The sequence below is a fragment of the Culex pipiens genome, chromosome 2 (genome assembly GCF_016801865.2).
Source record: "Culex pipiens pallens isolate TS chromosome 2, TS_CPP_V2, whole genome shotgun sequence".
In the NCBI taxonomy this organism is placed as follows: Eukaryota; Metazoa; Arthropoda; class Insecta; order Diptera; family Culicidae; genus Culex; species Culex pipiens.
Window position 1 is genome coordinate 223,111,486 of NC_068938.1, and position 27,202 is coordinate 223,138,687.

Below are 27,202 nucleotides of genomic sequence, written 5' to 3' on the forward strand. Positions count from 1 at the left end.
TTTGTAGTGGTGGTGACGGCCGACGAACGGTGGAAATCGCCATTGAAAACTTTCGCTGTGCTAATCCTTAGCGAGGAACCGTCGTCGTCGGAAGTCGTCGGGGTTCGGAACGATTTTTTCCGGAGATTTCGAGCTGTTTCACGGAACCGGGTTCGATCCGAGTGTGCGTGTGATACGGCGGACGAGTGGGTCCTTACAAACAGGAGTTTCCAAATTGGCCCCATATTGTGGGAGTTTGGAATAGAAGGAGCCCCACTTTTGGACGGGATTTGGCAGACAAAGTTAAGAGGAAAAAAGAAAAGTGCACAATACACATAGGCAAGGCTAGAGAGTCAAAAAGGAGGACTCTGCCCCTGTCATCATCGGCTCTCCGACGACGGTTCTACTGCTCGCGTATACGGAGGAATATTGATTTTTCAAATAAGGTGGAGAATTCAAGACGGTTTCGGTCCGACACACGAGAGCTTGAAGTTTCTTGGGAAAAGGATTTAAAGTGTTTTGCATTCCCGATGACACCATGATGGAAGTGCCAGGATTCGGTGGTGATTAGGCGCCCATGGCCAACTGAGGGCTGAAAAAAAACGTCTCGACTAGGGTGGCTACGGTCAAGAGAAAGAGACAAGTGCAGTCAATAGTTTAGAAGGAAAAAGTCGCGTAACTGGTTTCAACAAAAAAAAGCATCCGAAAAATGAGCCGAGAGGTCCAAAAGGAGAACAGCACTCCATCGTCGAACGAGGCGCACCAATATGTGGGCCCTTATCGTCTGGAACGAACGCTGGGGAAAGGCCAAACTGGTAAGAGGAGATAGCGCTCGCCGCCCAAGGGTCCTCCGGATCGAAGAACAAAGTGTCATTCTTCCTGTCTTGTGTTGTTCCTTTTGCAGGGCTGGTCAAATTGGGAGTGCACTGTGTCACCGCGAAGAAAGTGGCAATTAAAATTATCAACCGCGAGAAGCTCAGTGAATCCGTGCTGATGAAAGTAATTATCGGTTACAATCACGTTACAACCCCCACCATGGGGAAAAACAAAATCTCAACACGTTCTAATTAATTTACTTTTTATCCTTTACGTATTCGTTTCTTTATCTCTGCTCTTTCCACTGTGTGTTTTCCCTTACTTTGCTCCTTCTAACCTCAACAACAACAACTACCATACATCAACCAATACCTTCACGCGCGACATCAACAACGATAAAACATAAAAATCACGCCAACACCAGGTGGAACGAGAAATAGCTATAATGAAACTAATTGACCACCCACACGTCCTTGGCCTGACGGATGTGTATGAAAATCGGAAATATTTGTAAGTTTTAACTTCCCTTCATTATTGTTTTGTTTTATGCATGTACTGAAAAAAGAAGAAGAAGAGGCAGAGAAAAAACGCAGAGTAGGCCGTTTCATTTAACGATTCCCGCATTAACGAACTTTACCAATAATCGTGAAAGAAGATTCCTATCAAAAGGACTCGAAGCAGGCCGTGGGTCAGGACTTGAAGAAGGGTAGAGGACGCAGATATCGTCTACTTGAAAGTATAATTCTAAGAAAATTTAACATTTTTAATTTTGAAGATTCTTGATTGGAAATGTTATAGAACCCTCAAAACCAATTTTTGTTGAAACTTTAAAAAAATTAAAAGTTTTTTTTAAATAGTCAGATATTGATAATTGCAATAGCATAGCGAATTTGACAGCTTTTTCAAGAACAAATTCAGAATTAAGGGAACAGCATATGATTTCATCATGCACCTAATGTTGTCACATCAGCAATTTGTCGTTTAATTACAGCTTATAGCAAAAGCTAATAATACATTGTCTAATCGGGAGCAAGCTAGTAATTTTGTCTGAATAGTTTTGCTAAATAAGTGATTAAAATAGTGAAAATTGGCTAATTCGATGGAGATAGGAACTAAATTGAAAACTGTCGTCGAAATTTTTTGAATTAAAGTGTACAACTTTTTAAACAAGTAAATCTTAAAACTATTTATGCGTTACTTTCCTATGTTTATACTATCACCCGCTTTATTGCAGTAATATGTATAATTGTCCTATGTCAGTTTTTGACAATTTCCATTTTTTATCATTTAAGGTTGGGTGGTGACGCGCGGTCAATTATGTGGCATTGTGTGTGAAAAGAAAAGAATTTTATTTCGTGTTTCATCCTGGTTGGCTTGCCCACAAGCAGAAGAAAATCAGTTCAATTTGTTGGGTGGTGACGCGCGGTCAATTATGTGGCATTGTGTGTGAAAAGAAAAGAATTTTATTTCGTGTTTCATCCTGGTTGGCTTGCCCACAAGCAGAAGAAAATCAGTTCAATTTGTTGGGTGGTGACGCGCGGTCAATTATGTGGCATTGTGTGTGAAAAGAAAAAAAAATATTTCGTGTTTCATCCTGGTTGGCTTGCCCACAAGCAGAAGAAAATCAGTTCAATTTGTTGGGTGGTGACGCGCGGTCAATTATGTGGCATTGTGTGTGAAAAGAAAAGAATTTTATTTCGTGTTTCATCCTGGTTGGCTTGCCCACAAGCAGAAGAAAATCAGTTCAATTTGTTGGGTGGTGACGCGCGGTCAATTATGTGGCATTGTGTGTGAAAAGAAAAGAATTTTATTTCGTGTTTCATCCTGGTTGGCTTGCCCACAAGCAGAAGAAAATCAGTTCAATTTGTTGGGTGGTGACGCGTGGTCAATTATGTGGCATTGTGTGTGAAAAGAAAAAAAAATTATTTCGTGTTTCATCCTGGTTGGCTTGCCCACAAGCAGAAGAAAATCAGTTCAATTTGTTGGGTGGTGACGCGTGGTCAATTATGTGGCATTGTGTGTGAAAAGAAAAAAAAATTATTTCGTGTTTCATCCTGGTTGGCTTGCCCACAAGCAGAAGAAAATCAGTTCAATTTGTTGGGTGGTGACGCGCGGTCAATTATGTGGCATTGTGTGTGAAAAGAAAAGAATTTTATTTCGTGTTTCATCCTGGTTGGCTTGCCCACAAGCAGAAGAAAATCAGTTCAATTTGTTGGGTGGTGACGCGCGGTCAATTATGTGGCATTGTGTGTGAAAAGAAAAGAATTTTATTTCGTGTTTCATCCTGGTTGGCTTGCCCACAAGCAGAAGAAAATCAGTTCAATTTGTTGGGTGATGACGCGCGGTCAATTATGTGGCATTGTGTGTGAAAAGAAAAGAATTTTATTTCGTGTTTCATCCTGGTTGGCTTGCCCACAAGCAGAAGAAAATCAGTTCAATTTGTTGGGTGGTGACGCGCGGTCAATTATGTGGCATTGTGTGTGAAAAGAAAAGAATTTTATTTCGTGTTTCATCCTGGTTGGCTTGCCCACAAGCAGAAAAAAATCAGTTCAATTTGTTGGGTGGTGACGCGTAGTCAATTATGTGGCATTGTGTGTGAAAAGAAAAGAATTTTATTTCGTGTTTCATCCTGGTTGGCTTGCCCACAAGCAGAAAAAAATCAGTTCAATTTGTTGGGTGGTGACGCGTAGTCAATTATGTGGCATTGTGTGTGAAAAGAAAAGAATTTTATTTCGTGTTTCATCCTGATTGGCTTGCTCAAGTCCTTCCTACATCATCGTTGATCGGGAGGCACGACGTCGTGTGAATTGTTGCATTAAAATAAGTTTAAGTATTACTGTAAATGACTGTAAAAAAGTCCTTCCTATATCATCAATGTCGTCTGGGTAATCGTGATGAAAAATTACATTTATTCAGTATTTAAATACCTGTGCGCGAGTGTTTTGGTGTGCTAATTAGAAAGACCTTCCCATAGTATCGTTGCTCGGAAGGCTCGCCGACGGGTTTGTTATGAAAGTCCTCCCCATAGCATCGTAGCTCGGGAGGCATCGAAAAGCCAATACCTTATCCTACTAACCCAAAAAAAAATAATCACGTGATGCTTGAAGGAGATGCTGTGGATTCAACGGTCTCAAGCGGTATCAACAAGTATATAGCGAAAAACTATGTGCTTGATGAGTCTGCAACTTCAACTATCGGACTAACATTCCTCCCTTTTGTTGAACTGCAGGCTTCTTGGGAGGGCGCCGGTATTGACTAATAAAGTCGGGGTCTTCAGGGGTTAAACAGTGAACGGATGGTTGGCTCCCACTGATCATTTTTGATTCATTGTTTAACTTCAGCTGATCTGTCAATAACGGAGTAGCAGCTCATTGGCAGTCAACCATGCTCATGCTCATGCTCATGCTCATTTCCATTTTTTATCATTTAAAAAGTTGGCGGCAGTAATGCGATCATTTTTGACATGCTCTTTGAAAGCAATATTTTTTTTGAAGAACATGTTGAAGATTCTTTACGATTTCACCATTTGATTTTTCAAAATATGTCAAAATTTGTCCATAGATTCCCTACACAGCAAAAAATTGTGTAAATTTTGAAGATGTGGAATTGGAAGGTTCAATATTCCTTCTTTTATAATGTAATATTACCTAAATTTAGACGGAAAAAGTGGATTTTTTTTCGTTATGGTGCAAAATCTGGTTCCAGAGATTTAATCTCTTTAAAATATCGAAACGTTAGTAAAAAATGTCAAATAAATTTTCAATACTTCCATTAATGCTTAATGAAGAAAAGCCACTCCTGAAAAAATATTTTTGAAAAGCTGAGAAAATTTCCAATATTTTTTTCTCTGGGATTTGAAAAATTAGACACTTGGTTTCTGAGAGACAGCCTCACAAAGAATTCAAATCGATGATGATGAGTTTTTCTCAGTGGCCCTTGGGCAACTATGGAAGCGTTCTTTTATTACGTAAACGCCCCCCCCCCCCTGCAGATAGATAATTTTCCTTATTTCATATTTTACACAAAATTTTAAATTTTTGAATTATTTTTTTATTTGAATGATTTGTTGGCTTAGGGAATGTATGAACACAGTTTTTGTTCAAATCAGAATACAAATTTTAAAATCGCGAATTTTAAAATGGTTAAGATCCCGTAAGTTTGCGAAAACTGGACCCTCTACCCTACTGTAGTGTGCCTTGTGTGCAGCAGGCAGGTTTCTGAATTCGTTCACGGCCTACTTCTGCAGCGTTTCGAGTTTGTGTTGTGTGCACCACGAGAAGGTCGAGCGGCGAAAGCGCACGAAAATTAAAATATTGAAAAATCAATCAATAATGCAGCAGGAAAAAAAACCCGCGTCCTTGTCGTCGGCATTGCTTTTCAGTTTCGTTCCGTGAGCTTTTTGTGTATATGTAACACCACACAACGCGAAGAAAGCTTTTTTCCCCAAACAATTAACGTTTTGTGTGCGCCGCGACGTGAACAAAAAAAAATAACAGAAGGAACAATATCGTGTGATGCCGCAGCAAAAAGTATGAAGAGAAAAAATACCAAATCGAGGATACGTCTAATAAAAAGCCGAAACAATAAATTTGATTCATGCTTTCACCCATTCACACATACACACACTAATTCACACGTACACAGATATCTGGTGCTGGAGCACGTTTCCGGCGGCGAGCTGTTCGACTATCTGGTGAAAAAGGGTCGACTCACGCCAAAGGAGGCACGGAAGTTCTTTCGGCAAATCATCTCCGCGCTGGATTTCTGCCACTCGCATTCAATATGGTGAGTACACTCCTAGTTATAACTACCCGACACTATTATACCAGATAAATAGATAGAGCCCCTGGAATGGTCAGGGTGGTGCAACCAGAGAAAGCTGGATAAAAGAAAGTTCAAGAATGATACACACCGAGTTTTGGCTCGGAGCAGAGAAACAACACAGCACACCACAATGACATCGTGATGAATAAATTGCGAAATTTCGTCAGATCGTTTGAATTGAGAAGACGACCATGACTTTGAAATGATTGCGCCTGGATATTTTGGCTTTTGTTTCAACCAGGAAAATTGCATTCTCATTGCGGAAAAAGGATGGAAATTATTCATTGTGCAAGGCATCCAATTTGGGCGTGTTGGTAGGGAGTTTTGGAATAAATTGGCTTTCGATTTAATTTTTGACTAAATCATTAGAGGGTAAACAAGTTTTGAAATACATAGAATCAATTAAAATTTCGAATGGGTCATTTTATCGAGAAATGTATTATTTTTAGTTATAACAAAACCGCTGGGGCTGTACTTTTCTACATCTTCATTGGTCGTGGACAGACTGGTCATTTTTAGGTAATTATGAAACTCTAACATTCCTAATTAAATATCTCGTGAACTAAAGATAAAACATTGAACGAAATTGGAAGACCTAAGTCAAATTTTCTCAAGAACACGATGGTGAGGTTAAAATTTTGATTGAAATATGCGTGAAAACTAAGCAAAACGTTTTTATTTGCGAAACATACACATACACAACATTTGATTGGAAAAAAATGGACTACGTTAATCTGTTCTACACAGAAAAAAAATCGTGGTAATATTACATCTGGAAAGGGGTACATCTTTTATGTCAGAAAAAATGTGTAATTTTACCTCTAAAAATGTGTAATTTTACCACTTTTCTGGTGTAATGTCACTTTTTCAGTCTAAAATGAGGTAATATTTCATCATAAAAGAGGTAATATTCAACCTTCCAAAATTACAGCTTCCAAATTTACATTATTTTTTTCTGTGTACTTCCAATTTTCTATGAATTGAGTCATGGCTAAAATTTGTATGGAAAGATATCGCAATTTTAAAATGGAGGTTTTGAACATTTTTTTTTTTTTTTGAGAAAAATGGTAAACTTTGGGGTGGTGTCAAAAGGGAGAGTTTGGTCCTATTTGGACGAAAATCGAGATTCTTGCTTGTGTTTATGGTATTGACCAGAAAATGTTCATTTCGAGTGCGGTATTCGTTACAGGCGGAATAAATGATTTTTTCAAATTCTAAGACAAACAAAAAGGCATGAATATTTTGCTTTCCCCTGAGTTTACCATTGTTGTCACCATTTTTGACAAAATGGAACGAGGGTTGTAAAAAGTCCTGGGCGCAATTTTAAAACTATCCTGTGGACATAGTTATACTAATAGTAAACAAGCAACCCCCTAGAATTTGACATTGCCGAGCTAGACAGGAGTGGAACCCACCATCTTCCGCTTGCTACCAGTGTTGTAAACTGCCGCTCGAAGCTAGTCCGTCCCATATGTAATTTCGTCAATTTTGAGGTCATGATGCAGTTTGGTTCAAAATCATGTAAACTATCAGAAAAACCAATAAAATGTAGTACTTTGTTCTAGAAAGCTGGAGAAAATCCACTTTTTCGAGAAATTCTAACACGTAGCCTTATGGGCGGGACAACTTTGACACGCGTTTTTCTCGGCTTGCTGTTTTTACATATGGGACGGACACGATTAGAGCGGCAGTAAATGAGTGATAGAAACACTTTCATTTGATGATTCTTGCCCAAAAATATCAGAGGTTATAGCGACCGTCGCTATAGCTTATGAGATCTCTTCCTTTGCCTCCTGATTCACAACACGGGCATTCTCTTACTATCACTCCTCTCCTTTTCCTCGACTACGCGCTCTCACCGCTGAGCCTTTCGTTCTCTCCAGAAACCACAATAACAGAACGTGAGAGGGAGAATTTGAACCGACCACGCATGATATTTTATACCTTACTCGCTACCGAAAATTTGTGAAGCAGAAACGGTGTGAAAAAAATAACTTTTACATTCATTGGATAATTTTATTATTATATCTGACTATTTGGCAACTTACACTTTAAACCGAAGTTTACGTCAACATTCTAATATATCCCATTGAAATTGGACATTATCTATAGGTTTAACATCTTTCGGTGTCCAAGTTAACATCCTTCCGATAGAAATGGATGAATAAAGATATTCATCAAGTACAATGTTTCGAATGGAATATTTTCCATTGCTCAACTGCTGTATGTCCCACGCTCCTTCAGCTGCTTCTTGGTTAATTGGCTCCCAAACGAAAACGCTGCGTCTTTCTTTGTTGTATAAATGATTTGAAGCTGCATACAGTTCATTAACTCGACCACACTTGACTGGGGTCATCGGCTGGTATAACTAACCGATTTTGTTTATCGTAAAAATCCGATCGTGCCATGTATTTATTAGCTTGTCCATTGATGAGCACTACACATCCTGTTGGTACGTTAGCTAGCACAACTTGCAATAACACCAACAGTATAAAAATATTACAAAAACTCATTTTAAACGAAATCGAACTACGTTCACTACCAGAGGAGGTATCGCAATGAAAAAAAATGTACTTCTTTCTAACTAACTATATAGCTTAGCTACATCATAAAATCTTTAATTTCACTAATATTTTTTATCAACTCATCGATAAGATATGAAGTTTTTAAAAACAAGATGTGGCACAAATAGCTTAATTGTTTGCCACATAGCCTTTATTGTTTAATAGGGGGAATGCGCTTAATCTAATCGCATTTATATTTTCAACCTATCAACACTCTCATAATGGAATTCGAATTTTGGGAATTTGTGACTTAACTCAAACTACGTGCGATAAGATAGCAAGATCACGAAAAAGAATGTATGGAAATAAAGAAAACCAAAATTTTGGGGGGCCTTCCCTATGATCAAAAAGTCATTTTGTGTAATTGGTTTACCCATACAAGGATCCATACAATTTTGGGAGCTGTCCATTAGGATGTAACACAAATGACTTTTTGGCGGGCATTCAAGGGTTTGTTCCGGTGGGCATACTAAGCCCAAATCCAAAATATGAGCTTGATTGGACGTAACAGGAGCTGGCGCTCCGCCCTTCAATTTTAAATGGGATTTAACCCGTAAAAAAAGATTTTTTCAAAAATGTCACTTTTTGAGGCATTTTGGCCACTGAAGCGTTTATTTTCAACATCTTTGGCGTGTAGGAAAGATTCTTGCGCATCTTTTGGTACATATTTGGTTTGGCATTTTTTCGAAAAATCGGCCCCGGCAAAAAAGATATGCGTCGCGCCTCGCGACGCCCAAGACGCCATTCAAAAGTTCGCCAAAAAGTCATTTTTGTTACACTCTACTGTCCATACAAAAATGGTACGTAAATATTCGAAAATCTGTATCTTTTGAAGGAATTTTCTGATCTGTTTGGTGTCTTGGGCAAAGTTGTAGGTATTGATGAGGACTTTTCAGAAAAATGGTACGCGGAAATTTTTTTTCGATTTTTATAAACTTTTTTTCACAAAAAAAATTAAAAAAAAACTTTTTTTTTAATTCTTGACGTATTTAATTTTTTTATGGGACAATAAACTGCAACTTTGGTCCATATAAAGTATGGACACATTTTAATAGGAAAAATGAAAATTTAATTTTAAATCAAATTTGCATTCGAAAAGTACTTTTTTTTAGTAAAGTGCACCGTTTTCAAGATCTAGTCACTTTAAATATAATTTTAGCTTCAAAATTCATGTTTATACATTTTTGAATTAATGTCCATGATTGTCTAAGAGACATTGAAGATTGGACCTCTGCTCTGGTACAGAGATTAAAATAAAAAGAGAAACAAAAGTCTCATCCAAACAGCCTTCTATTTTGTAGTCCAAATATCTCGAAAACGTATGGTCCTATTTTAAATGTTGAAAAGTGAAACTTTTGTGAAATTTCCAGATCTTTTAAAAAATTCAAAAAGGTCAAATATAAAAATATAAAAAATACATAGAATAAACATGAACGAAATCGGCCGAATTCGTAGAGAATTGCTCATATGGATTTTTTTCCTATCCGTGCGTTTTAAACCCGAATATCTTCTACAATATATTAAGAATATTATTTCCATTCCGAGCTCAACGCTCTCACGATGCCACTTTATTGCCAACTCTAAACAGTAAACAAATCACTTGATTTAATATTCAGAACTTTTTTTCTTGCTCACTCGGAAGCAACTACAGTCTTGACCTTGCTGGACGTTCTTTTTTTTCTCGTGATGGCGCCATTGCATAAATAAGAAATGAACACGGCCAGCGGCTCCATAGCAGCAGAGTGAATCCAACGTGAAAGTGTGGCCACAGGTGCTAACCTGGCCGACCTTCCCTTTGGTGTGTTTTTGGGGAAAAGGACGTCCGTTTACGTTACTCGTTACCTGTGGCCCAAGTACGGTCTATTTTTGTGGCTACCGTGGACATCTGCTGTGTAAGAAGAGGGACTCGCGACTGAAAGAAACGAATACCTATATGTGGGAACCTCCGAAGAAACCTTAAAAGTTACGGACGTCGACTTTGTTTTTGCACACTGCATTTAGTCAAATGGTCAAACACTATTTTTTGAAGACTTTTTATGTTTATGTTTAATTTTTTTGTTGGATGTTTTGATTGTGAAATGATTTTTTTTATTTTTATGCAAAAAGAAGACGAAGTTTTAAAGCGACTCCAACCTGCCATGTGCTGTCTTTAACACATAAAAACACACTTTCGAACAAATCCAAACGAAGAAAAATGTGAAAAACATTCACGACGAAAAGTGAAACTGAAATCTCGGGGACCAAAACCGGCAGCTTAGCCTTTTTATATGCCACACCAACAAAAAAAAAAAAGAGTCAGCATTTTGCATTTTCTCTCAATCCCATTCCGGTTGCCGAAAAATAAAACAAGACTTTCCCGATGCTGACGCCAAAACGGAAAAGGGTTGCTTAAGTACCATCTCAGTTTTTCCAACCCCTGTCGTCGTCGTCACACAGCTTCACATTAAACGCCCGCCGCGTGTCTTTGTGAGGAGCCTTAAAGGAGCCACGAGGCTCATATCGCATTAAGATTCCAATAAATGAACGAAGCGAGCGAGCTAGGAGTAAAAAGTTGAGACTCGTAGTAGGCTTCGATGGGACGACCTACCCTGCCAACAACAACAACAGTAGGCCATGGTGGTGGCATACCGTCGGGTATAACTACAGTATCATGAACCCATTCGTGATGAGAGCTCATTATGTAATGCAAACGTTTTTCGCCGCCAACTGGGATGGGATGATGGGTTGATTGGGTGGTGGGTTTTTCCCACCAAACTCAACTTTGGCACGGCCCTCGTTGTTGTTGGTTGGATGGGGGTGACACAAGCGGCACCAAAACGGGGACATTTCGGCCGAGCTTTCACCGCACAGTGCACTATGATGGGTGAGTCGAGCGACGAAACGAAAATTGTCGGATTGACAACGAAATTAGGTTTCCACAAAACTGTTGAAATTATCAAACATTGTTGAATTTTAAAATATCCAAGTCATTTTATGTTTTTCATCTTGAGAAGGAATTTTTGTCTCTGATAAAGTAGTGAGGATTCTATAGACAACTTAGAAAACCTGCTACCTTTAAACATTTTTTAAAATTCATTTTACCAGCAAATAATAAAAGTTTAAGTTAAGGGAAAGAATAAAGCATCTGCGTCACTTAGCATGAGTGCAAGTCTCCTCAAATTCAAAAAAAAAAAAATGATTTTATTTGCATTTTTTATTTGGCTCTTTTTTGAGGTTTTATATTGAATATTCAGCTTTTTTGATGTTAGACATGATTCCTATTTTTTTTTTAAATTTTCCTGTTTGTATATATTTTATTTTATTCACTGTATCTCAGCAACCAGAAGTCTCATCCTCAATATTATCCCTGATAACTACCGTCATCAGGGATAACATTGGGTCATAAATCATCAGGGATAACATTGGGACATAAATTTGTATGACCCAATCTCACCCCCAGACCAATGTCACCCCTGATGACAGTATTTGATATTTTTTTACAAAAATCGTCACTCATGGCCACTAATTGAAGAAATCGAAAAGCTGTGCTCAAAAAGAATAGGTAAGATTTCTATTTTTTCCAAAAACACATTTTTTTTAAAACATAAAAAATATAAATGAAAAAAATCGGATGTCGGCAAATAGATTAAATAAAAAGTTAATTTAAAAAACAGGATTTTTTCCTCGTATTATTTTTTCTAAATATTCCTCATCAATATCTACAACTTTATCGAATTGTATACATTTTCTTATTTTTATCTAAAGAATCAAATCAGGGGGTATCTCTAAAAAAATATTTTTTTGTTTCTTGTCACTTTAGCGTACAACATCATGTTTCGTTGTTTCGAAAAAATCTCAAATTTAGTTAAACTTAGAGAGATTTCTCTAAGATTATTCTTGAAAGGTCATGGTCAAGGTCGAAAGGTGGGCCAAAATTTATATCTTCGAACGAAAAATCATGGCAATGATGGAAGTTTTCACATTTTTTCAATGATAAAATATTGAAAACTGATTTCGGTAACGCATGTAAAATTACCAATTGCAATTATGAATCAACCACTCAAATTTGCCTAAAATGAGGTTGCAGATCACAAGTTTAATGAGAAAAGTGACCGGGGCCAATGATCTCGAAATGTTACCGCCAGGTTCTCTTTGACTACCTTTAAGTCTGACACATATTATATTTTTTCATAACTTCGCTGCCGACCAGCGAGTATTAGATATGACCACAAATATACAAGCGAGATTCTCATTCTAATCGATTAAAAAACATGTTTGTATTTTTTTTCACTAAATTCAGCCTCAAGTATCAATGGGTCAATCTTCACAAAATTTGGCTTAAAATTAACAAATTTGACACAGATGTTTAAAATGACATGTGGCATAATGACATTTTTTTTCTTGGCACCCTACACACGGAAAAAAATCAATTCTCGAAATCGTGAATAAAATTCACGAATGCGAGAACCACGAAGGAATATATTCACGTTTATAGTGCAAATGCACCATACTCATGAATAAATTCCTTCGTGGTTCACACATTCGTGAACTTAATTCACGATTATGAGAATTGATTTTTTTCTGTGCAGCGATTAAGGGGTTACATACATGTAGAAAATCACAAAATTTTATATTATAGAATATTTGATAAATCCACTCAGAAGATGATTATTAATCATTCCTGAAAGTTTTATGAAGATATTTCATGATTAAACTGAGTAAGAGACGATTTAAGTTCAAAATTTTGCCATGCGCAAAGCGGGCTGTCAAACTTTGTTGGCGTTTTTCTCTAAATTTGAGGTGAAGACTCTCAAGATGTATCCCGTGTGCATGACGAAGCCCAATTTTAAAAATTACCTTTTTTAAAAAATGCAAAAATAAAAAATTAACGGTTTTTTATATGAAAAACACAAAAATATTTTTATCTTTTTTAAAATAAACTTTTTGAAAATCGGGCTTCGTCATGCACATGGAGTCGGTCTACACCAAAGTCTACACCGAGTCTTCACCAAAATTTTGAGCCGATTTGGTCAAGACAATGTTGAGATATCGTGGCACCCGTTTTTTGAAACTGCTCACTTGAAATTCCTATATCTCGGCAACGATGCAACCAAATATCTTCAAATTTGTTTTGAAAGTAGGTGAAAATGTATATTTTAATGCCATGAAAAAAGAATTAAAAATAAGTTGATGTGTGTGCTCATACTAACCTCTGACTTTTTTGCCAATATACATGTATATAACCCCTTAACCATTGAAAACCATAATGTTTCAATTAATGTTGATAAAGTATTCAAACGAAAGCCAAACATTTCCCATTGTCAACAAAAGCCAAGGATGGGAAAACATTCGAACAAGAATCTTAGCAGAAAGGTGATGGAAAGTGCTAAAAGGTATGCGAGATGGTACGCAGAGACAAAATTGGGTTGAAAAGCTACAAGCAAAGTTATAGAATATATACACGGAGAAAAAAGAGTTCCCAAAATCGTGAACATGCGTTCATCAAAATGGGAACCACGAACACGTATTTGAAAAACGTACCATGCAATTTGAACACTTTGTTCGTGGTTCCCATTTTGATGAACGCATGTTAACGATTTTGGGAACTCTTTTTTCTCTGTGTATTTACTCTTCGAGAAGGGGCACGGGGAAAAGTCGAAACGGAAAGAGATAGGGAAATTTGATGAGACATTCCCAAATTAAATTTAGTTCAGCGCGTACATCAGCTGCGGGAGCTGCGATTGATCAACTGATGACGCGACGTGCGGAAGGCTCCGTTTTGCGGTTCATTGTATGTGATTGGAGATTAATCTGACTTAAATTTGTGGGCTCAGAGAAGAAATTTGCTCGTTCTTGGAAAGCAATCTTCATATTCCAATCAAATTTCAATCAGTTCAGTTTTTTTCTTTGCTTTCTAATGCAAAGCAGTCCATTCAATGGAGCATAATAACACTAAAAAAACAATAAACTGCTAGCTTTTTGCCTTGTACCAGCCAGGAAGAATAGAAGGCCACTGTGAGCCCTAAGCATAGTGTAAGCTCCCAAAATCCAGAACAAACCAAGACCGCCAACCGCACACTATATCCTCCGGTCCTGGCCCGTTTTATATCTGTCGTTGTTCCCCGAATTCCTTTTCAATGTTCCTGCTCCTGGCTCCAGTATAATAATCCGGGGGCGATTAAATCCAATTATAGTTTATCGTTCTAAATATTGAACGAGTTCCAAAAGCATACCGTGTGCGTTGGTCGTCGTCGTCTGAGGTTGTCGCCAGGCGGCCTGGGCCCACCCGAATTAGGCACAGAGGAAGAAACAGAAAGGAAGCTTCAAATTTTCACCACCATCCACCACCCTGACCAAGGACGACATCCGAAACGGTGATGGAATCAATCGGAAAAATGAAAATCCCAATCGATTAAAATTCAATTTCCCCTGCCTTCTTAATTCGGGATATCCCTTTGATTGCTTATAAAAATATAAACATGTAACCGAAAAAGTTTTGTTTGTCTTGACCTTCTTCTAACAGCCATCGAGATCTGAAGCCGGAGAATCTGCTGCTGGACGACAAGAACAACATCAAAATCGCCGACTTTGGGATGGCTTCGTTGCAGCCGGCCGGATCTATGCTGGAAACGTCCTGCGGGTCGCCGCACTACGCCTGCCCGGAAGTGATTCGGGTAAGTTTCATTGATTAGTATGAATATTAGTAAAACAAATTTAATTTCAGTATTTCAGTGGTTTTTTATTTGGATGAAAATTAGTCCATGCATTCCCTATGTTAAAAGATGCAATTTTGCATCATTCGTTTTTCTCTACAATTTTGGGACTGGTACGGGTATGTAATTATATAAAATTATGTACCTGGAGAAGGGATTTTCTGATCGATTTGGTGTCTTCCGCAAAGTTGTAGGTCATGATGAGGACTTTTCGGACTAAAAGTTAAATTCTCATGATATGTATTTTTCAATTAAAATAAAAAAATATTTCAAAAAATATATAATTTGGTCTGATTTATGAAATAAGGGAAATTATAAACTGTAGACCTTTTTTAAAGGAAAAGCCTGATTTTATAATTTTGAAATTATTTTTGAAAGGATATTGATGAAAAAATCAGAAAATTTCACAAAGTTGTTATTAAACATTGAAAATCGGACAAATAGTTTCCGATACATCGTCAGTTGAAAATTACAAAATAATTAGCTAACACTTTAAAAAAACTCGTCTTGATTAATTTGTTTTTTTTGTGAGGCTGTATCCCAAAAACTAAATGCCTGATTTTCAAAGTCTCAGAGAGACAATTGTAGGACATTTTCTCAGCTTTTCAGATATATTTTATTCAGCGATGCTTTTCTCTCAAGAAGTATTTCTAAAATGCAAAAAAAGTTCAAATCTAGAGTTTTTTTGAATAGGGGAGTTTGGGGTAATATGGACAGTGGGGGTAATTTGGACACCCCTTTAAAAATCACGTTTTCTTCGGATATAAAGTGAAAACGGCAATTTAAGTGATAAGGCTAGTACTAGTAATGGCCTAGGAGTATGGACAAACCAAAAAAGTTGGAATAGGTTTAGTAGTTTTGGTATAATGTGTAAAAGTTTCCAAAGGCCGGTTGGCACTGCCTTAAATTCTAATATTTGAAGGTTAGGAAATAAGGTTTTGCAGGGGTTATATGGCAAAAAAGTGGACATTTTTTGTTTAAGGGGGTTGCTTGGACGATGCCTGAGATATGTACGCATAAAAATTGTGCATTTTATCCATTTTTATCATCAAAAATCGCAATTTATGATAGAATATGCTATGGGGGTAATTTGGACATGGCTTGTGGGGTAATTTGGACATACCTGAAAGTCTACCTGTCAGGCAACAAAAAGTAACTTTCATGGTTGGATGAGTTTTTAAAGAGATTTAGATAAATTTAGTGGGATTTAATATGTCAAAACAATCAAAAATGAATGTGAGCAATGAGAACTTTCACAAAACCCCTATTTTTTAATTTAGATAAATTTATTCCAATATTCGAATTGATGAAAATCTGATTACTGTACATTTGGCGTTCAACAAGATTCTAATGTTGATTGCTTTTAATTAACTTCTTTGACATTTCTAATTTCTATGCTGGTTTACAATAATATTTAAATTTGAAGGGCTACAGAATGTAAAAATTAAAAAAAATGATATTTTCAGGCTAATAAATTCTATATAAAGATTGATTTATATAAACATAAATGATACCTTAATCACTAAAAACAAGTATAGTGTGCCTGATCCAGCATCAATGTTTAAATCATTTCAGTATTAATGATTAAATTATGTATACTACACTGAACTTTTTGTTATCTTCCTATTGAATTATAGTTCTATCACAAAATCATTATTTAAACCATTGATGAAATATTGTGAGCAACACTTCAAAACATAAAGCAATTACAAAACCAGGTTGAAGGATAAAAAACATGCTCAAAAAATCAAATGTTGAACTTATTCTTCAACATGTGTCCAAATTACCCCACAAAAGGTGTTCATATTACCCCACAAGGTATGTCCATATTACCCCACAAGGCATGTCCAAATTACCCCACAAGGCATGTCCAAATTACCCCATAGGGGTGTTCATATTACCCCCACACAAAAATGTGGGGGTAATTTGGACACCTTTTAACTTTTGCGATAAAAATGGGGTTTTCATCAAAATTTATCGAAATGAATGACATTTTTCCATCAAATATGGTCTCTATTATCCTCTGTTGTCATCCACATTCCTTTAAAATATCCATACAGCCCGTAACAGAGCAATTTCCTTAGGGTGTCCAAATTACCCCACACTCCCCTAGGTCCTATGAAACACAATAGTTTATAGGACTTTTTCAAAAATAAAAACTCTGGATAGTTTGTTTTAAATTATGTGAGTGAATGTTAGAATAAAGGTTTGTTATTTTAACAAGAACGGGCTCACCAATTATTGAAATCTTCAAGACTTGCTTCATTTGAGCTTCACTCACTTGCGATCTTCGAGACTTCCGGCGTTGAATTTGCCAAACTCTGAAACAGCACCGTCGGATCCAAAGGTTGTCCTCAGAAATACAGAAATACACGACGATGGCTTCTACGAAAGTTGACCACCGCGTCCTCTCCAGCTCGATCGAACCTTTGTTTGATCTGCTTTTGCTGTTTCGAACCAAAATACCGGTAAGCGCTTCTGTTCCCGTCGGTTTTATATCAAAATTTACTTTTTCAAAGGTATAATTCAAAATTTCGGTCATGACCACCAGCCTTATCAAAATTTCACTAAAGTACTTTCTTAATGCTAATTTGATTTTCAATTCAAATTAAATTGAGTCAAAAGTTAAAAGAAATTACAAGCCACATTTCAATGAAAAAATCCTTGGAAAATGCATTACACTCCCATACAGTTGATATGCAATCAGTAGTTAAAAAAATGTAAGTTTTGACAATTTTTTTTTTACGGTTTTGTACATTGAAAATTCTACGAAGTTTCAAAGGATTTTTGAATAATCTAAAACAGCCTAAAAAATGGTTTTCAATTGATATTAGTTGATTGCATGTAAATTTCTATAAAAAAAACCTGAGCTTTTATAAAAACTTTTTTTTTTACCCCTGGGTTGGTTGGGTTAAGGTAGAAAAAAACTAAAATTTGTATCAGTCTACTTAAATAATAAAAATATTTTTCATAAATTCATTGATATCTTGATTTTTTTATGGAAACATAACTGTAATGATCTATGTAGCATATTGTGATACTTTTTGCCTACATTTGTTTTAAATTTGGGTTAGAATTTGAAATAAAGGAATGACTCAAGAAATTGGTAATTTAGCTTTTTTTGTATTTCAGTGTACCGTCATCAGGGGTGGTATTAGTTTTGGGAAGTGAGATTGAATCATACCAAAAATGCAAAAATATCAGAAAAAATATCGGTATTACGACTTTTTGTTTTTTTTTTTTATTTCATGAGCATAAAGTTAGTGTTCGAGAGAACAACTTTACTGAAAAGTGCAAAGCGGTTCGTCCACTCTGAAGAATGTTACTCCAACTTCTCTCCAAAAAATACTCATCTATTTATAAATCGATTGGTGGAGCGGCCAAACTAAAATTTTATTCTGATGTTAATTTAAACAATCGAAGGAATAAAACAAACTTTTTCTTTTCTCCTCAGGGCGAAAAGTACGACGGCCGCCGCGCCGACGTGTGGTCCTGCGGCGTCATCCTGTACGCGCTGCTCGTCGGCGCCCTGCCCTTCGACGACGACAACCTGCGCCAGCTGCTCGAGAAGGTGAAGCGGGGGGTGTTTCACATCCCACACTTTGTCCCACCCGACTGCCAGAGCCTGCTCAAGGGCATGATCGAGGTGAACCCGGAGAAGCGACTGACGGTGAGATATTGAAGCTTTGATGTTGGCTGGTTTTAAGGAATTGATTCTTTTGTTGCAGCTTTCCGAGATCAACAAGCACCCCTGGGTAACCGCTGGCGGCAAGGGGGAGCTCGAGCTCGAACTGCCCATGATGGAGGTCGTCCAAACGCACGTGATTCCGACGGCCTCGGCCGTGGACACGGATGTGCTCAACGCAATATGCTCGCTCGGTTGTTTTAAGGAGAAGGACAAGCTGATCCAGGAGCTGCTGAGTCCCAAGTATGAAGGGATTGATCGCGAGGGTTGGAGAATTGTTTCTAATATTGTCTTCCTTACAGTCACAACACCGAAAAGGTGATCTACTTCCTGCTGCTGGAACGGAAACGACGACGTCCGGCGGTTGAGGATGACGAAGACGTGCTCCGTCCCCGGAACGACATAATCGAGATTGCCGATCCACCCCGGAAACGACTGGACACATGTCGGCTCAACGGTAGCAGTAGTCTTTCGTACGGCCAGATCAGCGAGGGTTCCCCGTTGACGTCCAGGCGGCAAACGTTCAACAACGGTAGCCGTAGCCACAGTAGCACGAGGAGGTCGCCCTCGTCCGTGCCACTGTCCCGTAGCTCATATCAAAGTCCAACCCGAGGCGTCGTAGTCAACTCGGGTGCACCACTATGTAAGTTCGGGATCTCTCCAAACGAGAAAGAAGATCTTTAACTAGTGCTTGGTATTCCCTTTCAGCACAACTCCACCCTCCATCGTCACCAAACTCGGTAGTGAATAGACATGCCAACTACACTAGCAGTAGCCGGGACCGAAAGTCGCAGATCATCGATCCATCATCGCCGGTGCACCACAGAGCCAACTCCGGTCCGGCGATAACGGTTGGACTGTTTTCCGAGACGGACTCCAACAACAGTGAGTTTACCGTTGATTGGTATCGCTATGATCTTACTACAAAGGACTCTACCCTTTCAGTGACATCCTCGATCAACGCAATCCCCGGATCGCCGATTCTCGGCAGTCCACAGCTGGCCGGGGTCACCACCGGCAGTCAACTGTGGAAGACGCGGCTGACCAACATCAAGAATAGCTTTCTGGGCAGCCCCAAGTTCCACCGGAGGAAACTGCAGAGTAAGTATAGCCGTTCGTCCATTTGAGTCGGCTCATCAACCCCTCAACAACAACATCAACCACAACAACCCGTTTGTTTCGTCACCATTTACGCCTTTCAGTATCCAATGAAGAAGTGCATCTTACGCCGGAATCGTCGCCCGAGCTGACGAAAAAGTCCTGGTTCGGTAACTTGATGACCACGGAAAAGGACGAAACTTTTACCGTACTCGTCAAGGGGAAACCCTTGGCGACGGTCAAAGCTCATCTCATCCATGCCTTTTTGTCGGTGCGTAGTACTTTTTGCTTAGAAAAGAGATTTTTTCATGAATTTCAATATTTTTTTTTATAAATAACACAATAAAACAATCCCCCAACCTTCCCCTAGATGACCGAGTTATCGCACAGCGTCCTCTCGCCGATGTCGTTCCGCGTGGAGTACAAACGCGGCGGCACCGGGCCGACCATGTTCCAGCGGCACGTCCGCATCCAGGTGGACATCAACACGATCTGCAAGCAGGGCGACGTGAACGATATGCTGTTTGCCATTACGTTCACCCTGATCTCGGGCAACATTCGGCGCTTCCGGCGGATCTGCGAGCACATCCAGGCGCAGGTCTGCTCCAAGCGGTACCCGGCGGCGATGGCCAGCCCGACGAACCAGGCCCAGCGGGACAGGGAACGGGAACGGGAGCGGGAGCAGCACAACAACAAGGTTTCCACGACGTCCGTCGCCGAGAGCATATCGTGCGGGTCGGACTCGAGCGATCGGGTCAACTACAACAAGCACGTAAGTAGGCTGTGGCTGTGTTCAGGAAAAGCTTCAGTGACATTCATACTCGAAACTTGTTATGTTTAGTACTGGGTAGAATTGAATCAAAACGTAATTCTGTCGATTGGAACATCTTCAGGAAGCTTGTTTCATACAGATTTAACAGAAATAAAATACTATCATAATGTGAGGATTTTTAATATTTAAACATATATGAATTATTTTATTCCAAACATTATAATGCTTCAAATAGCGTTGAATCAAAATTAGCAGAAATACAAATTCGAAAAAAGTTTTATTTTTAAATGATAAACATTGTATGGCTGAATTTTTCTATATAGAGCTCAATTTATGTGGAATATGTTAAATTCCATTTGAAAAGAGCATAAACCGAAAAAAATGCTCCGATCGGACCGTAGGGTGACCTACATCGTGGTCCCAAAAACTGGTATTTTCGTCAATTGAAAGGTGATTAGTTTGTCTTTTAAGGAAAAATAATTCCAATTCAGCGAATAAATGTCCAAATAAGCCAATTATTTTTATTGGTTTTTCTATCCAAGTTTTCATAAAATTTTGCGGGATGGTCATACAAAATAAGTACGTAAATATATGAAAAATCTGGATATTTACATCGGATTTTCTGATCAATTTGATGTCTCCGGCAAAATTGTACGATATGCTTTTCGATACCAATACTGAAAAGTTCAACTTTTCAGCACCCATTTCGATGCTGAAAAGTAAAACTTTAGGTAGGTAGAAAAGTATTAATTTTCCATTATTTAAAAAGTACGCCGTTTTGACGTTCATGAATGACAGTAATAATAAGTAGTTCCACGACAGAATTGCAAAAAGTACTTAAGCAAATTTTTAAAAGGTGCGCTGTTTTGGAGTTATAGTCACTTTGACGTTTTTATTTTTGAAAATTTTAACTTTTTTTATTTTATTTTAAAAGCTAGGAAAATGACCTACAATTTTCTCTCTAAGATATTCAAAATTGGCCAATTGTTGTCTGAGATACAGCCTCACAAAGAATTTAAATCGGTGAAAATGTTTATTTTTTAATGTCAGCTAATTAGCTTGTAATTTTCTGTCATTCTTGAACGACGAAACCGCCTACTTTTCTGTACCAAAAATTACAGAATCGAATAGTAACCCTTTTCAAAACAAATGCTGAAAAGTTCTACTTTTCAGCACTGAAAGGGATGCTGAAAAGTTGAACTTTTCAGCACTTGTTTGGAAAAGTTATTCTTTTCAACATGGATGGACATTTGTCTTATAATACTGTTCAAAGGGTGTTTTCGGAATTGCAAAAAATGTTGTATGGAACTCGTTGCAAAACTTGATTTTTTCATCACTCGTCGTATTTATCCAACGAGGTTTACCGAGTACGACTCGTGCTGAAAAAACATCCTCTTTTTGCCACTTGTTGCATGCACTACTATTTTGACATAAGGAATTTATGGACAGATATTACGAATTAACAAATTAAAAAAAACGTGAAATAATTTGTGAAAATCTAGAGAACTACTAATACAAACTTGAGAGCTGCCCATACAAAAGCGCTAAAAAATCATTCGAAAACTTGTAACTTCGACAAGTGATATTCTGATCCAATTCGACAAAGTTGTACATATGATATAAAAGTGCACCGTAGGCAAAAAGTATCAAAAATGATTTATTCATAAACTGTAAAAAAAATGCAAAATATCGATGAATGCATATGAACATGTTTTTCTTGAAGTTTTACATTTGTTTTTGAACAGTAATCCAAAAATTAAACAATTGTAGACAGAATAAAAAGCCATTATTTGATAAAAAAAATGCATAAATAAACGTTGTACAATGTATTGATTATAGTTTCAATCGATTTAACATTTTTTTCAATGATTTTGTTATCAATACTTCTTTTTGCCCTCTGATGTTTTGAGGAAATTTAGAAATAAAAATTCCACAGGCCTAAGTAGAAATTACAGATTTTTTTTTTCAAAAGTGATACAATTTTGGAATTTTGGTGTGTTCGGATTAAAAAATACAAAAAATTGAATGACCGAAATCTGAGAGAACTGCACTATAACTGCACTATAAAAACAATTCCAGTAATCGTAAATTGTTGTTCATGAATTTGAGAACCACGTTGGATCTTATTCATGAGTATGGTGCATTTGCAGTTTTATTATCGAAACGCTTAGAACGAAAGCATAATTTCAATGATTAGTTACTAAAACCAAATCAATTCATCCCGCAGGAATCGGACATCGAGCCGGAGACGTTCTACGACAACTCCAGCATCGGCAAGGCACGGCGCTCTTCGGCAACGTCCTCCAACAAGAATTCAGTGTCGTCCGACGAGATTGAGATCAAGACCGTGCGATCGAGGTGGGTTTTTTTGACTCACTAGATTGGTGTTATGATTATAATCCTCAATTATTTTTTTCTAGCTCCGAATCGACGGAACGGGAACGCGAACGCAGCAACGAGCGGACGGCGGCAATGTCCGGTAGTGCGCTAGTATGAGAGTTATTTCTCTGATAGGATTTACCGAACACCTTTCCCGTCGACGGTGACGATTCGGTTGAGTCCCAGTCCAAGTTTGTGTCCCCTCGGCGCATCCGGGGTGGATCGCAACGTGCCAGAACCTCGTCACCGGCGGTGGTGGCGGCAGATGCAGAAACTCTTACGCTATCCGTATCTACTGCTAGTACTGATCTTATTGCTCCTACCAGCGATTCCACGCACCCTGTCAAACCTGGCGCAGCGAGTGTTGAAGCCGCGGGAACGACGACGACGACAACCCCGTCGGAACGATCCGCTGCGTCCGGTGCGGCGACCGTCATCTAGTCACACCAGATATACTACCGGGGGCGAGCAGCGACCTAGTCAAGTGAGGGCAAGAACTAACCGATAAGGCTTATTTTTTTCGTAAAAGAAATACCAAAACGAGACAGCTATACATACTAAGCATAACTAGCAAAGGAAAAACAAAACACACTATTATTAGATATTATATAAACCAGAAAGAGGAAAAACACATCACATTATGATTTGAGCGACTTAATGAACCTAAATCCGTTCCACGATAATATGATACACACCCTAAACAGTAGAAAATCCCCTCCACGAAATCAATCACAGGAAAAAAGAAGAACCCCCGAGCGGAATTGATAAGACGAACGCAAATGATGATCTCCCAAAAGTGAACACTGAACTATCAGTCAATTTGGCTTCAAAGCAGAACAGAACGCCGTGCGAAACGTTGTTGAAAATCGAACTATAGAAATCTAAGACACACACTTTTTCAGCGCAAGATCAAAAATAAAAACCGAAAATTCAAGACTAGAGTGAACCAAAAAATTACTAAACATAAAACAGGGTTTGGCTTGGTTTGGGTTTACCGATGTAGAGATCAGCAGCAGCAGCAGCAGTTAGTATTGCGAGTGTGAGAATTGGAAGCAGAATTGGCAGCAGCAATCCGGGATTAGGAAGGATCTAGTTGAAATTTCCTTTTTTAAGATTTACCCTAAAACAATACTAGCCAATTAATGAAATGAAAGAGAAAAAAAATGATACTCACACTCTATCACGTAAATACACTCACACACAAACACACCCGTGAAATCGTGCAAAAAGCCATTCGCCTACTTTGTGAAGAAACAGAAAGAAAGTGGTAGTCCGGCTTATTAACCTTCATTGTCATGCACAGTAGAAAAAGTGTAAGTTAGGCAAGTTGAAAATTTAAAAGTGTAAATTGATTTTTTTGTACGAAATTTTAACTGAATTAATGTGTAAAAAAATAAATTTCAACAAAAATTTAATTTACAATATTTTGAGGTTATAAAAATACACTAACAACTAATACTTTCAGCGAGGTGATGTTGACTTTTTTCCTGTTGAAAATTATATTTTCACACATGAATTTATGTAAAATTTACAACAATTTACATCTTAAAATTTTCAAATTGTAATTCTACACTTTTTTTCACCGTGTTGTTTGAATCATAGAGAGAGGGCACTGAGAGTGTAGGAAGGCTGAAAACATGATCGTAGCTAGCTTTGGAATCGAACGTGCCACGCACACTCATACGCATTTGAGATATTAGAAACAATGGTCGAACTGGGAATGTTAAATTTTGGATCAATATGAGACTTATGCAAAAGTTTCCCAAAGTTGATCAAAATTTGATAAACTCAGTTAGACCAACACACATAGCCGCATACACTATTAAATATTTAAATAGGAAAAGTATAGAACAAACCAAAACAGAGACACACACATACTCGTTCACACGCGCGTACACACAAACGGAAACAATAGTCAAACAAGGCTACTTTTAGAACAAGCAAAAACAAAACCAACGTTGTTAAGCAGTAACTTTATCGCCGATTATTTTATCGACGAAAATTAATGATAACTTATTTCAATTAGCTTTTGAAACTGAACTTCTGCAAACAAAATGTTTTTGTAGCAAGTACTCTGAAATTTAGCAAAATATGTTGTATGGATTTTCAATTTTGGATGGATTTTCTATTTACTAGAGTTTTTGCTGTAAAACATGAACATTTTAACTTCAATTACCATTTTTATTTAAATTGCAGTCATTTTGAAAAATATAAAATTTTCACAAAATACAGTTTTTTTAAATACTTAAATTTTTCCAAAATATTAAAAAAAACGTATTTTTGAAAACATTTGAATTCTTACAAAATCAAACGCTTTTCGAAAAAAGTTAAATTTTATGACGATGCGAAATTTGGTATGGATTTGCGGCGTAAAAAAAATTGGTTTGGAAATTTGGTATGTAAAATCCGGTGTCAAGCAAGGAACACAGTGAAAAATGTGTAAATTTGGAAGGTGTAATATTACCTCTTTCATGATGTAACATAACTTCAATTTAAAAAAAGGAAAACACTGGAATTGTGGTGAATTTACACATTTTTATAGGCAAATTTTTTTTTTCTGACATAAAAGATGAATCCATCCCCAAATTAATATTACCATAATTTTTAGTTTATTTTTTAGATATTTTTATTACAATAGTGCTTTCAGTGTAAAACACAGAAATTTACACAAAATACCGTTTTTTAATACTGAATTTTTCATGATCGAAGGAATTGAAAAAAAAATTAAAAAATGCAAGGCAGAAATTTCGCATCGTTCGATACCAATATTGCAAATTATTAAAAAAAATGTTTTATAAAAACGATAACATTTAAAAAAATATTTAAAGTCAGACCGGATTTAGTTTGGTTGAGTTCATTTAGAAAAGTTAATTTAAATAATTTATCCGTCGATTATCGACGATAAAGTAATCATCCCGACGATGGCGATAACTTTATCGGTATCGATCCTCGAAAACGTTAAACAACATTGAAAAAAAAACCAAATCAAAGTACGGCATTTCATTCTTCGGTTCTAAACATAATTCTAATCGTACGGTGTACATACTCGATAAGGGGAAAAAATCTATATATTTGGGACAAACAAAACATAAACTTCAGATTTCACCAGAATCGTCGCTAGCGACGGGGAAATAGAGGACAACCAGCAGCAAGATATGCAAAATGTGTAAGAGCTTCAACGTACTAAACCAAAAAAAAAAACATGGCAGAAACAAAAACGAACAAATTTTATGTTGTGAACAAAAAAGAGAGCAAAAACGACTACACCATAATCGTAAATCAATCATTATCTATCGCAGAACATAAGAGTGGAATTGCTTTTACCAACGTTTTATTCATTTTCTCCGCTAAACTTTGGAAAATATTTTTACCTTTATTTCCAAGCTTAGATGTCTTGTATTAGTCGAGCAGAAAGAAAAAAAACGTAATTAAAAGTAAACGATGTGGGAGAAAATCAAACAACTAAACGCTTATTAGTTTTTACGCTGAGTGACTAAACAAACAGGCATTGATAATGTCCGCTTATCTAGATAAAAAAGTAAACACAACCAAACCAAAAAAAAGTGGAAAAAATATACTCATACAACAAATCGATATGTTTCACGAGTAACTAAACAAGACAAATATTATAACCAAATATCGCTTAGTTAGTATAACTTTCTATCTCATCCGGAGGTGAATCCACAACATGCGATTAGGAAAAAAACAACAAAACAACAAGAAAAGTAATACAGTGCAAATATTTCACTGAACAAACAGCGAAAACCATCACACCTTTATGACATTTTATGTTGAAAACAAACAAAAACTACAACCTACTTGCGGAAGAAGAATAAAAAAATAACTCTAAGTAAAACCATACAAATAGTGCAGCAAATAGCTAAAACCAAAACAATACGCGTCGCGACAGCTTTGAAGTTATTTTTTTGTATACACACACAGTAGAGTTGAGAGAAGAAGGCAGAAACAACCTTGTGAGAGACCGCAAACAGAGGAGGTCAGAGCAGATCAAATTATGATAACACAAATGTAAAAAACAAACAAACAAAGAAACTATCTAATTGTGCAACACTAAAACATTAACAAACGCAAAGGACAATGTAAAAAAAAATGCTGCAAGTAAAGAACGAGAAAACGTGTGTGAACAAATAGTGGACACGTAAAGTGAAGTGATTGATTGACGGGCCATGTCGTAGAATGTCGTTATATTTTCGAGATCATTTTTGCGTTAACTTTTTGAGGCATGCATTTGAACAACACATCACCAAAAATAGGGCAAAACCACTGATGGATGCTGAGAAGAACAAGAAACCAACATTGTAAAATTGAATACCATGTTTTGTAAAGATAAGTATTATTGTTCTCTATGAAAAAGTCAGAAAAAATATACATT

At 37.2% G+C, this 27,202-nt stretch overlaps 2 protein-coding genes across 2 annotated transcripts in view; one reads left to right on the top strand and one right to left on the bottom strand.

Annotated features, from left to right (window-relative positions):
* LOC120423686 (serine/threonine-protein kinase BRSK2) lies at window positions 1-26,950 on the top strand. Its single transcript, XM_039587579.2, has 14 exons — window positions 1-794; window positions 884-978; window positions 1,220-1,305; window positions 5,440-5,580; window positions 14,686-14,836; window positions 18,330-18,545; window positions 18,604-18,803; window positions 18,863-19,203; window positions 19,269-19,445; window positions 19,506-19,661; window positions 19,763-19,929; window positions 20,029-20,430; window positions 22,658-22,788; window positions 22,851-26,950. Exons 1-14 carry the CDS (start codon window positions 689-691, stop codon window positions 22,924-22,926), a joined length of 2,445 nt encoding a protein of 814 aa, XP_039443513.1. The 5' UTR covers window positions 1-688; the 3' UTR covers window positions 22,927-26,950.
* The window catches only part of LOC120423688 (beclin 1-associated autophagy-related key regulator), a 148,103-nt gene that overhangs the window by 91,131 nt on the left and 29,770 nt on the right, over window positions 1-27,202 (bottom strand). The window lies entirely within an intron of this gene.

Bases quoted from the DNA above. Each gene is read 5' to 3' on its own strand.
- LOC120423686 (XM_039587579.2), top strand. From the start codon at position 689: ATGAGCCGAGAGGTCCAAAAGGAGAACAGCACTCCATCGTCGAACGAG. The intron at 19,446-19,505 runs GTGAGTTTACCG...CTACCCTTTCAG, and splicing joins CGAGACGGACTCCAACAACA to TGACATCCTCGATCAACGCA. The intron at 19,930-20,028 runs GTGCGTAGTACT...ACCTTCCCCTAG, and splicing joins TCATCCATGCCTTTTTGTCG to ATGACCGAGTTATCGCACAG.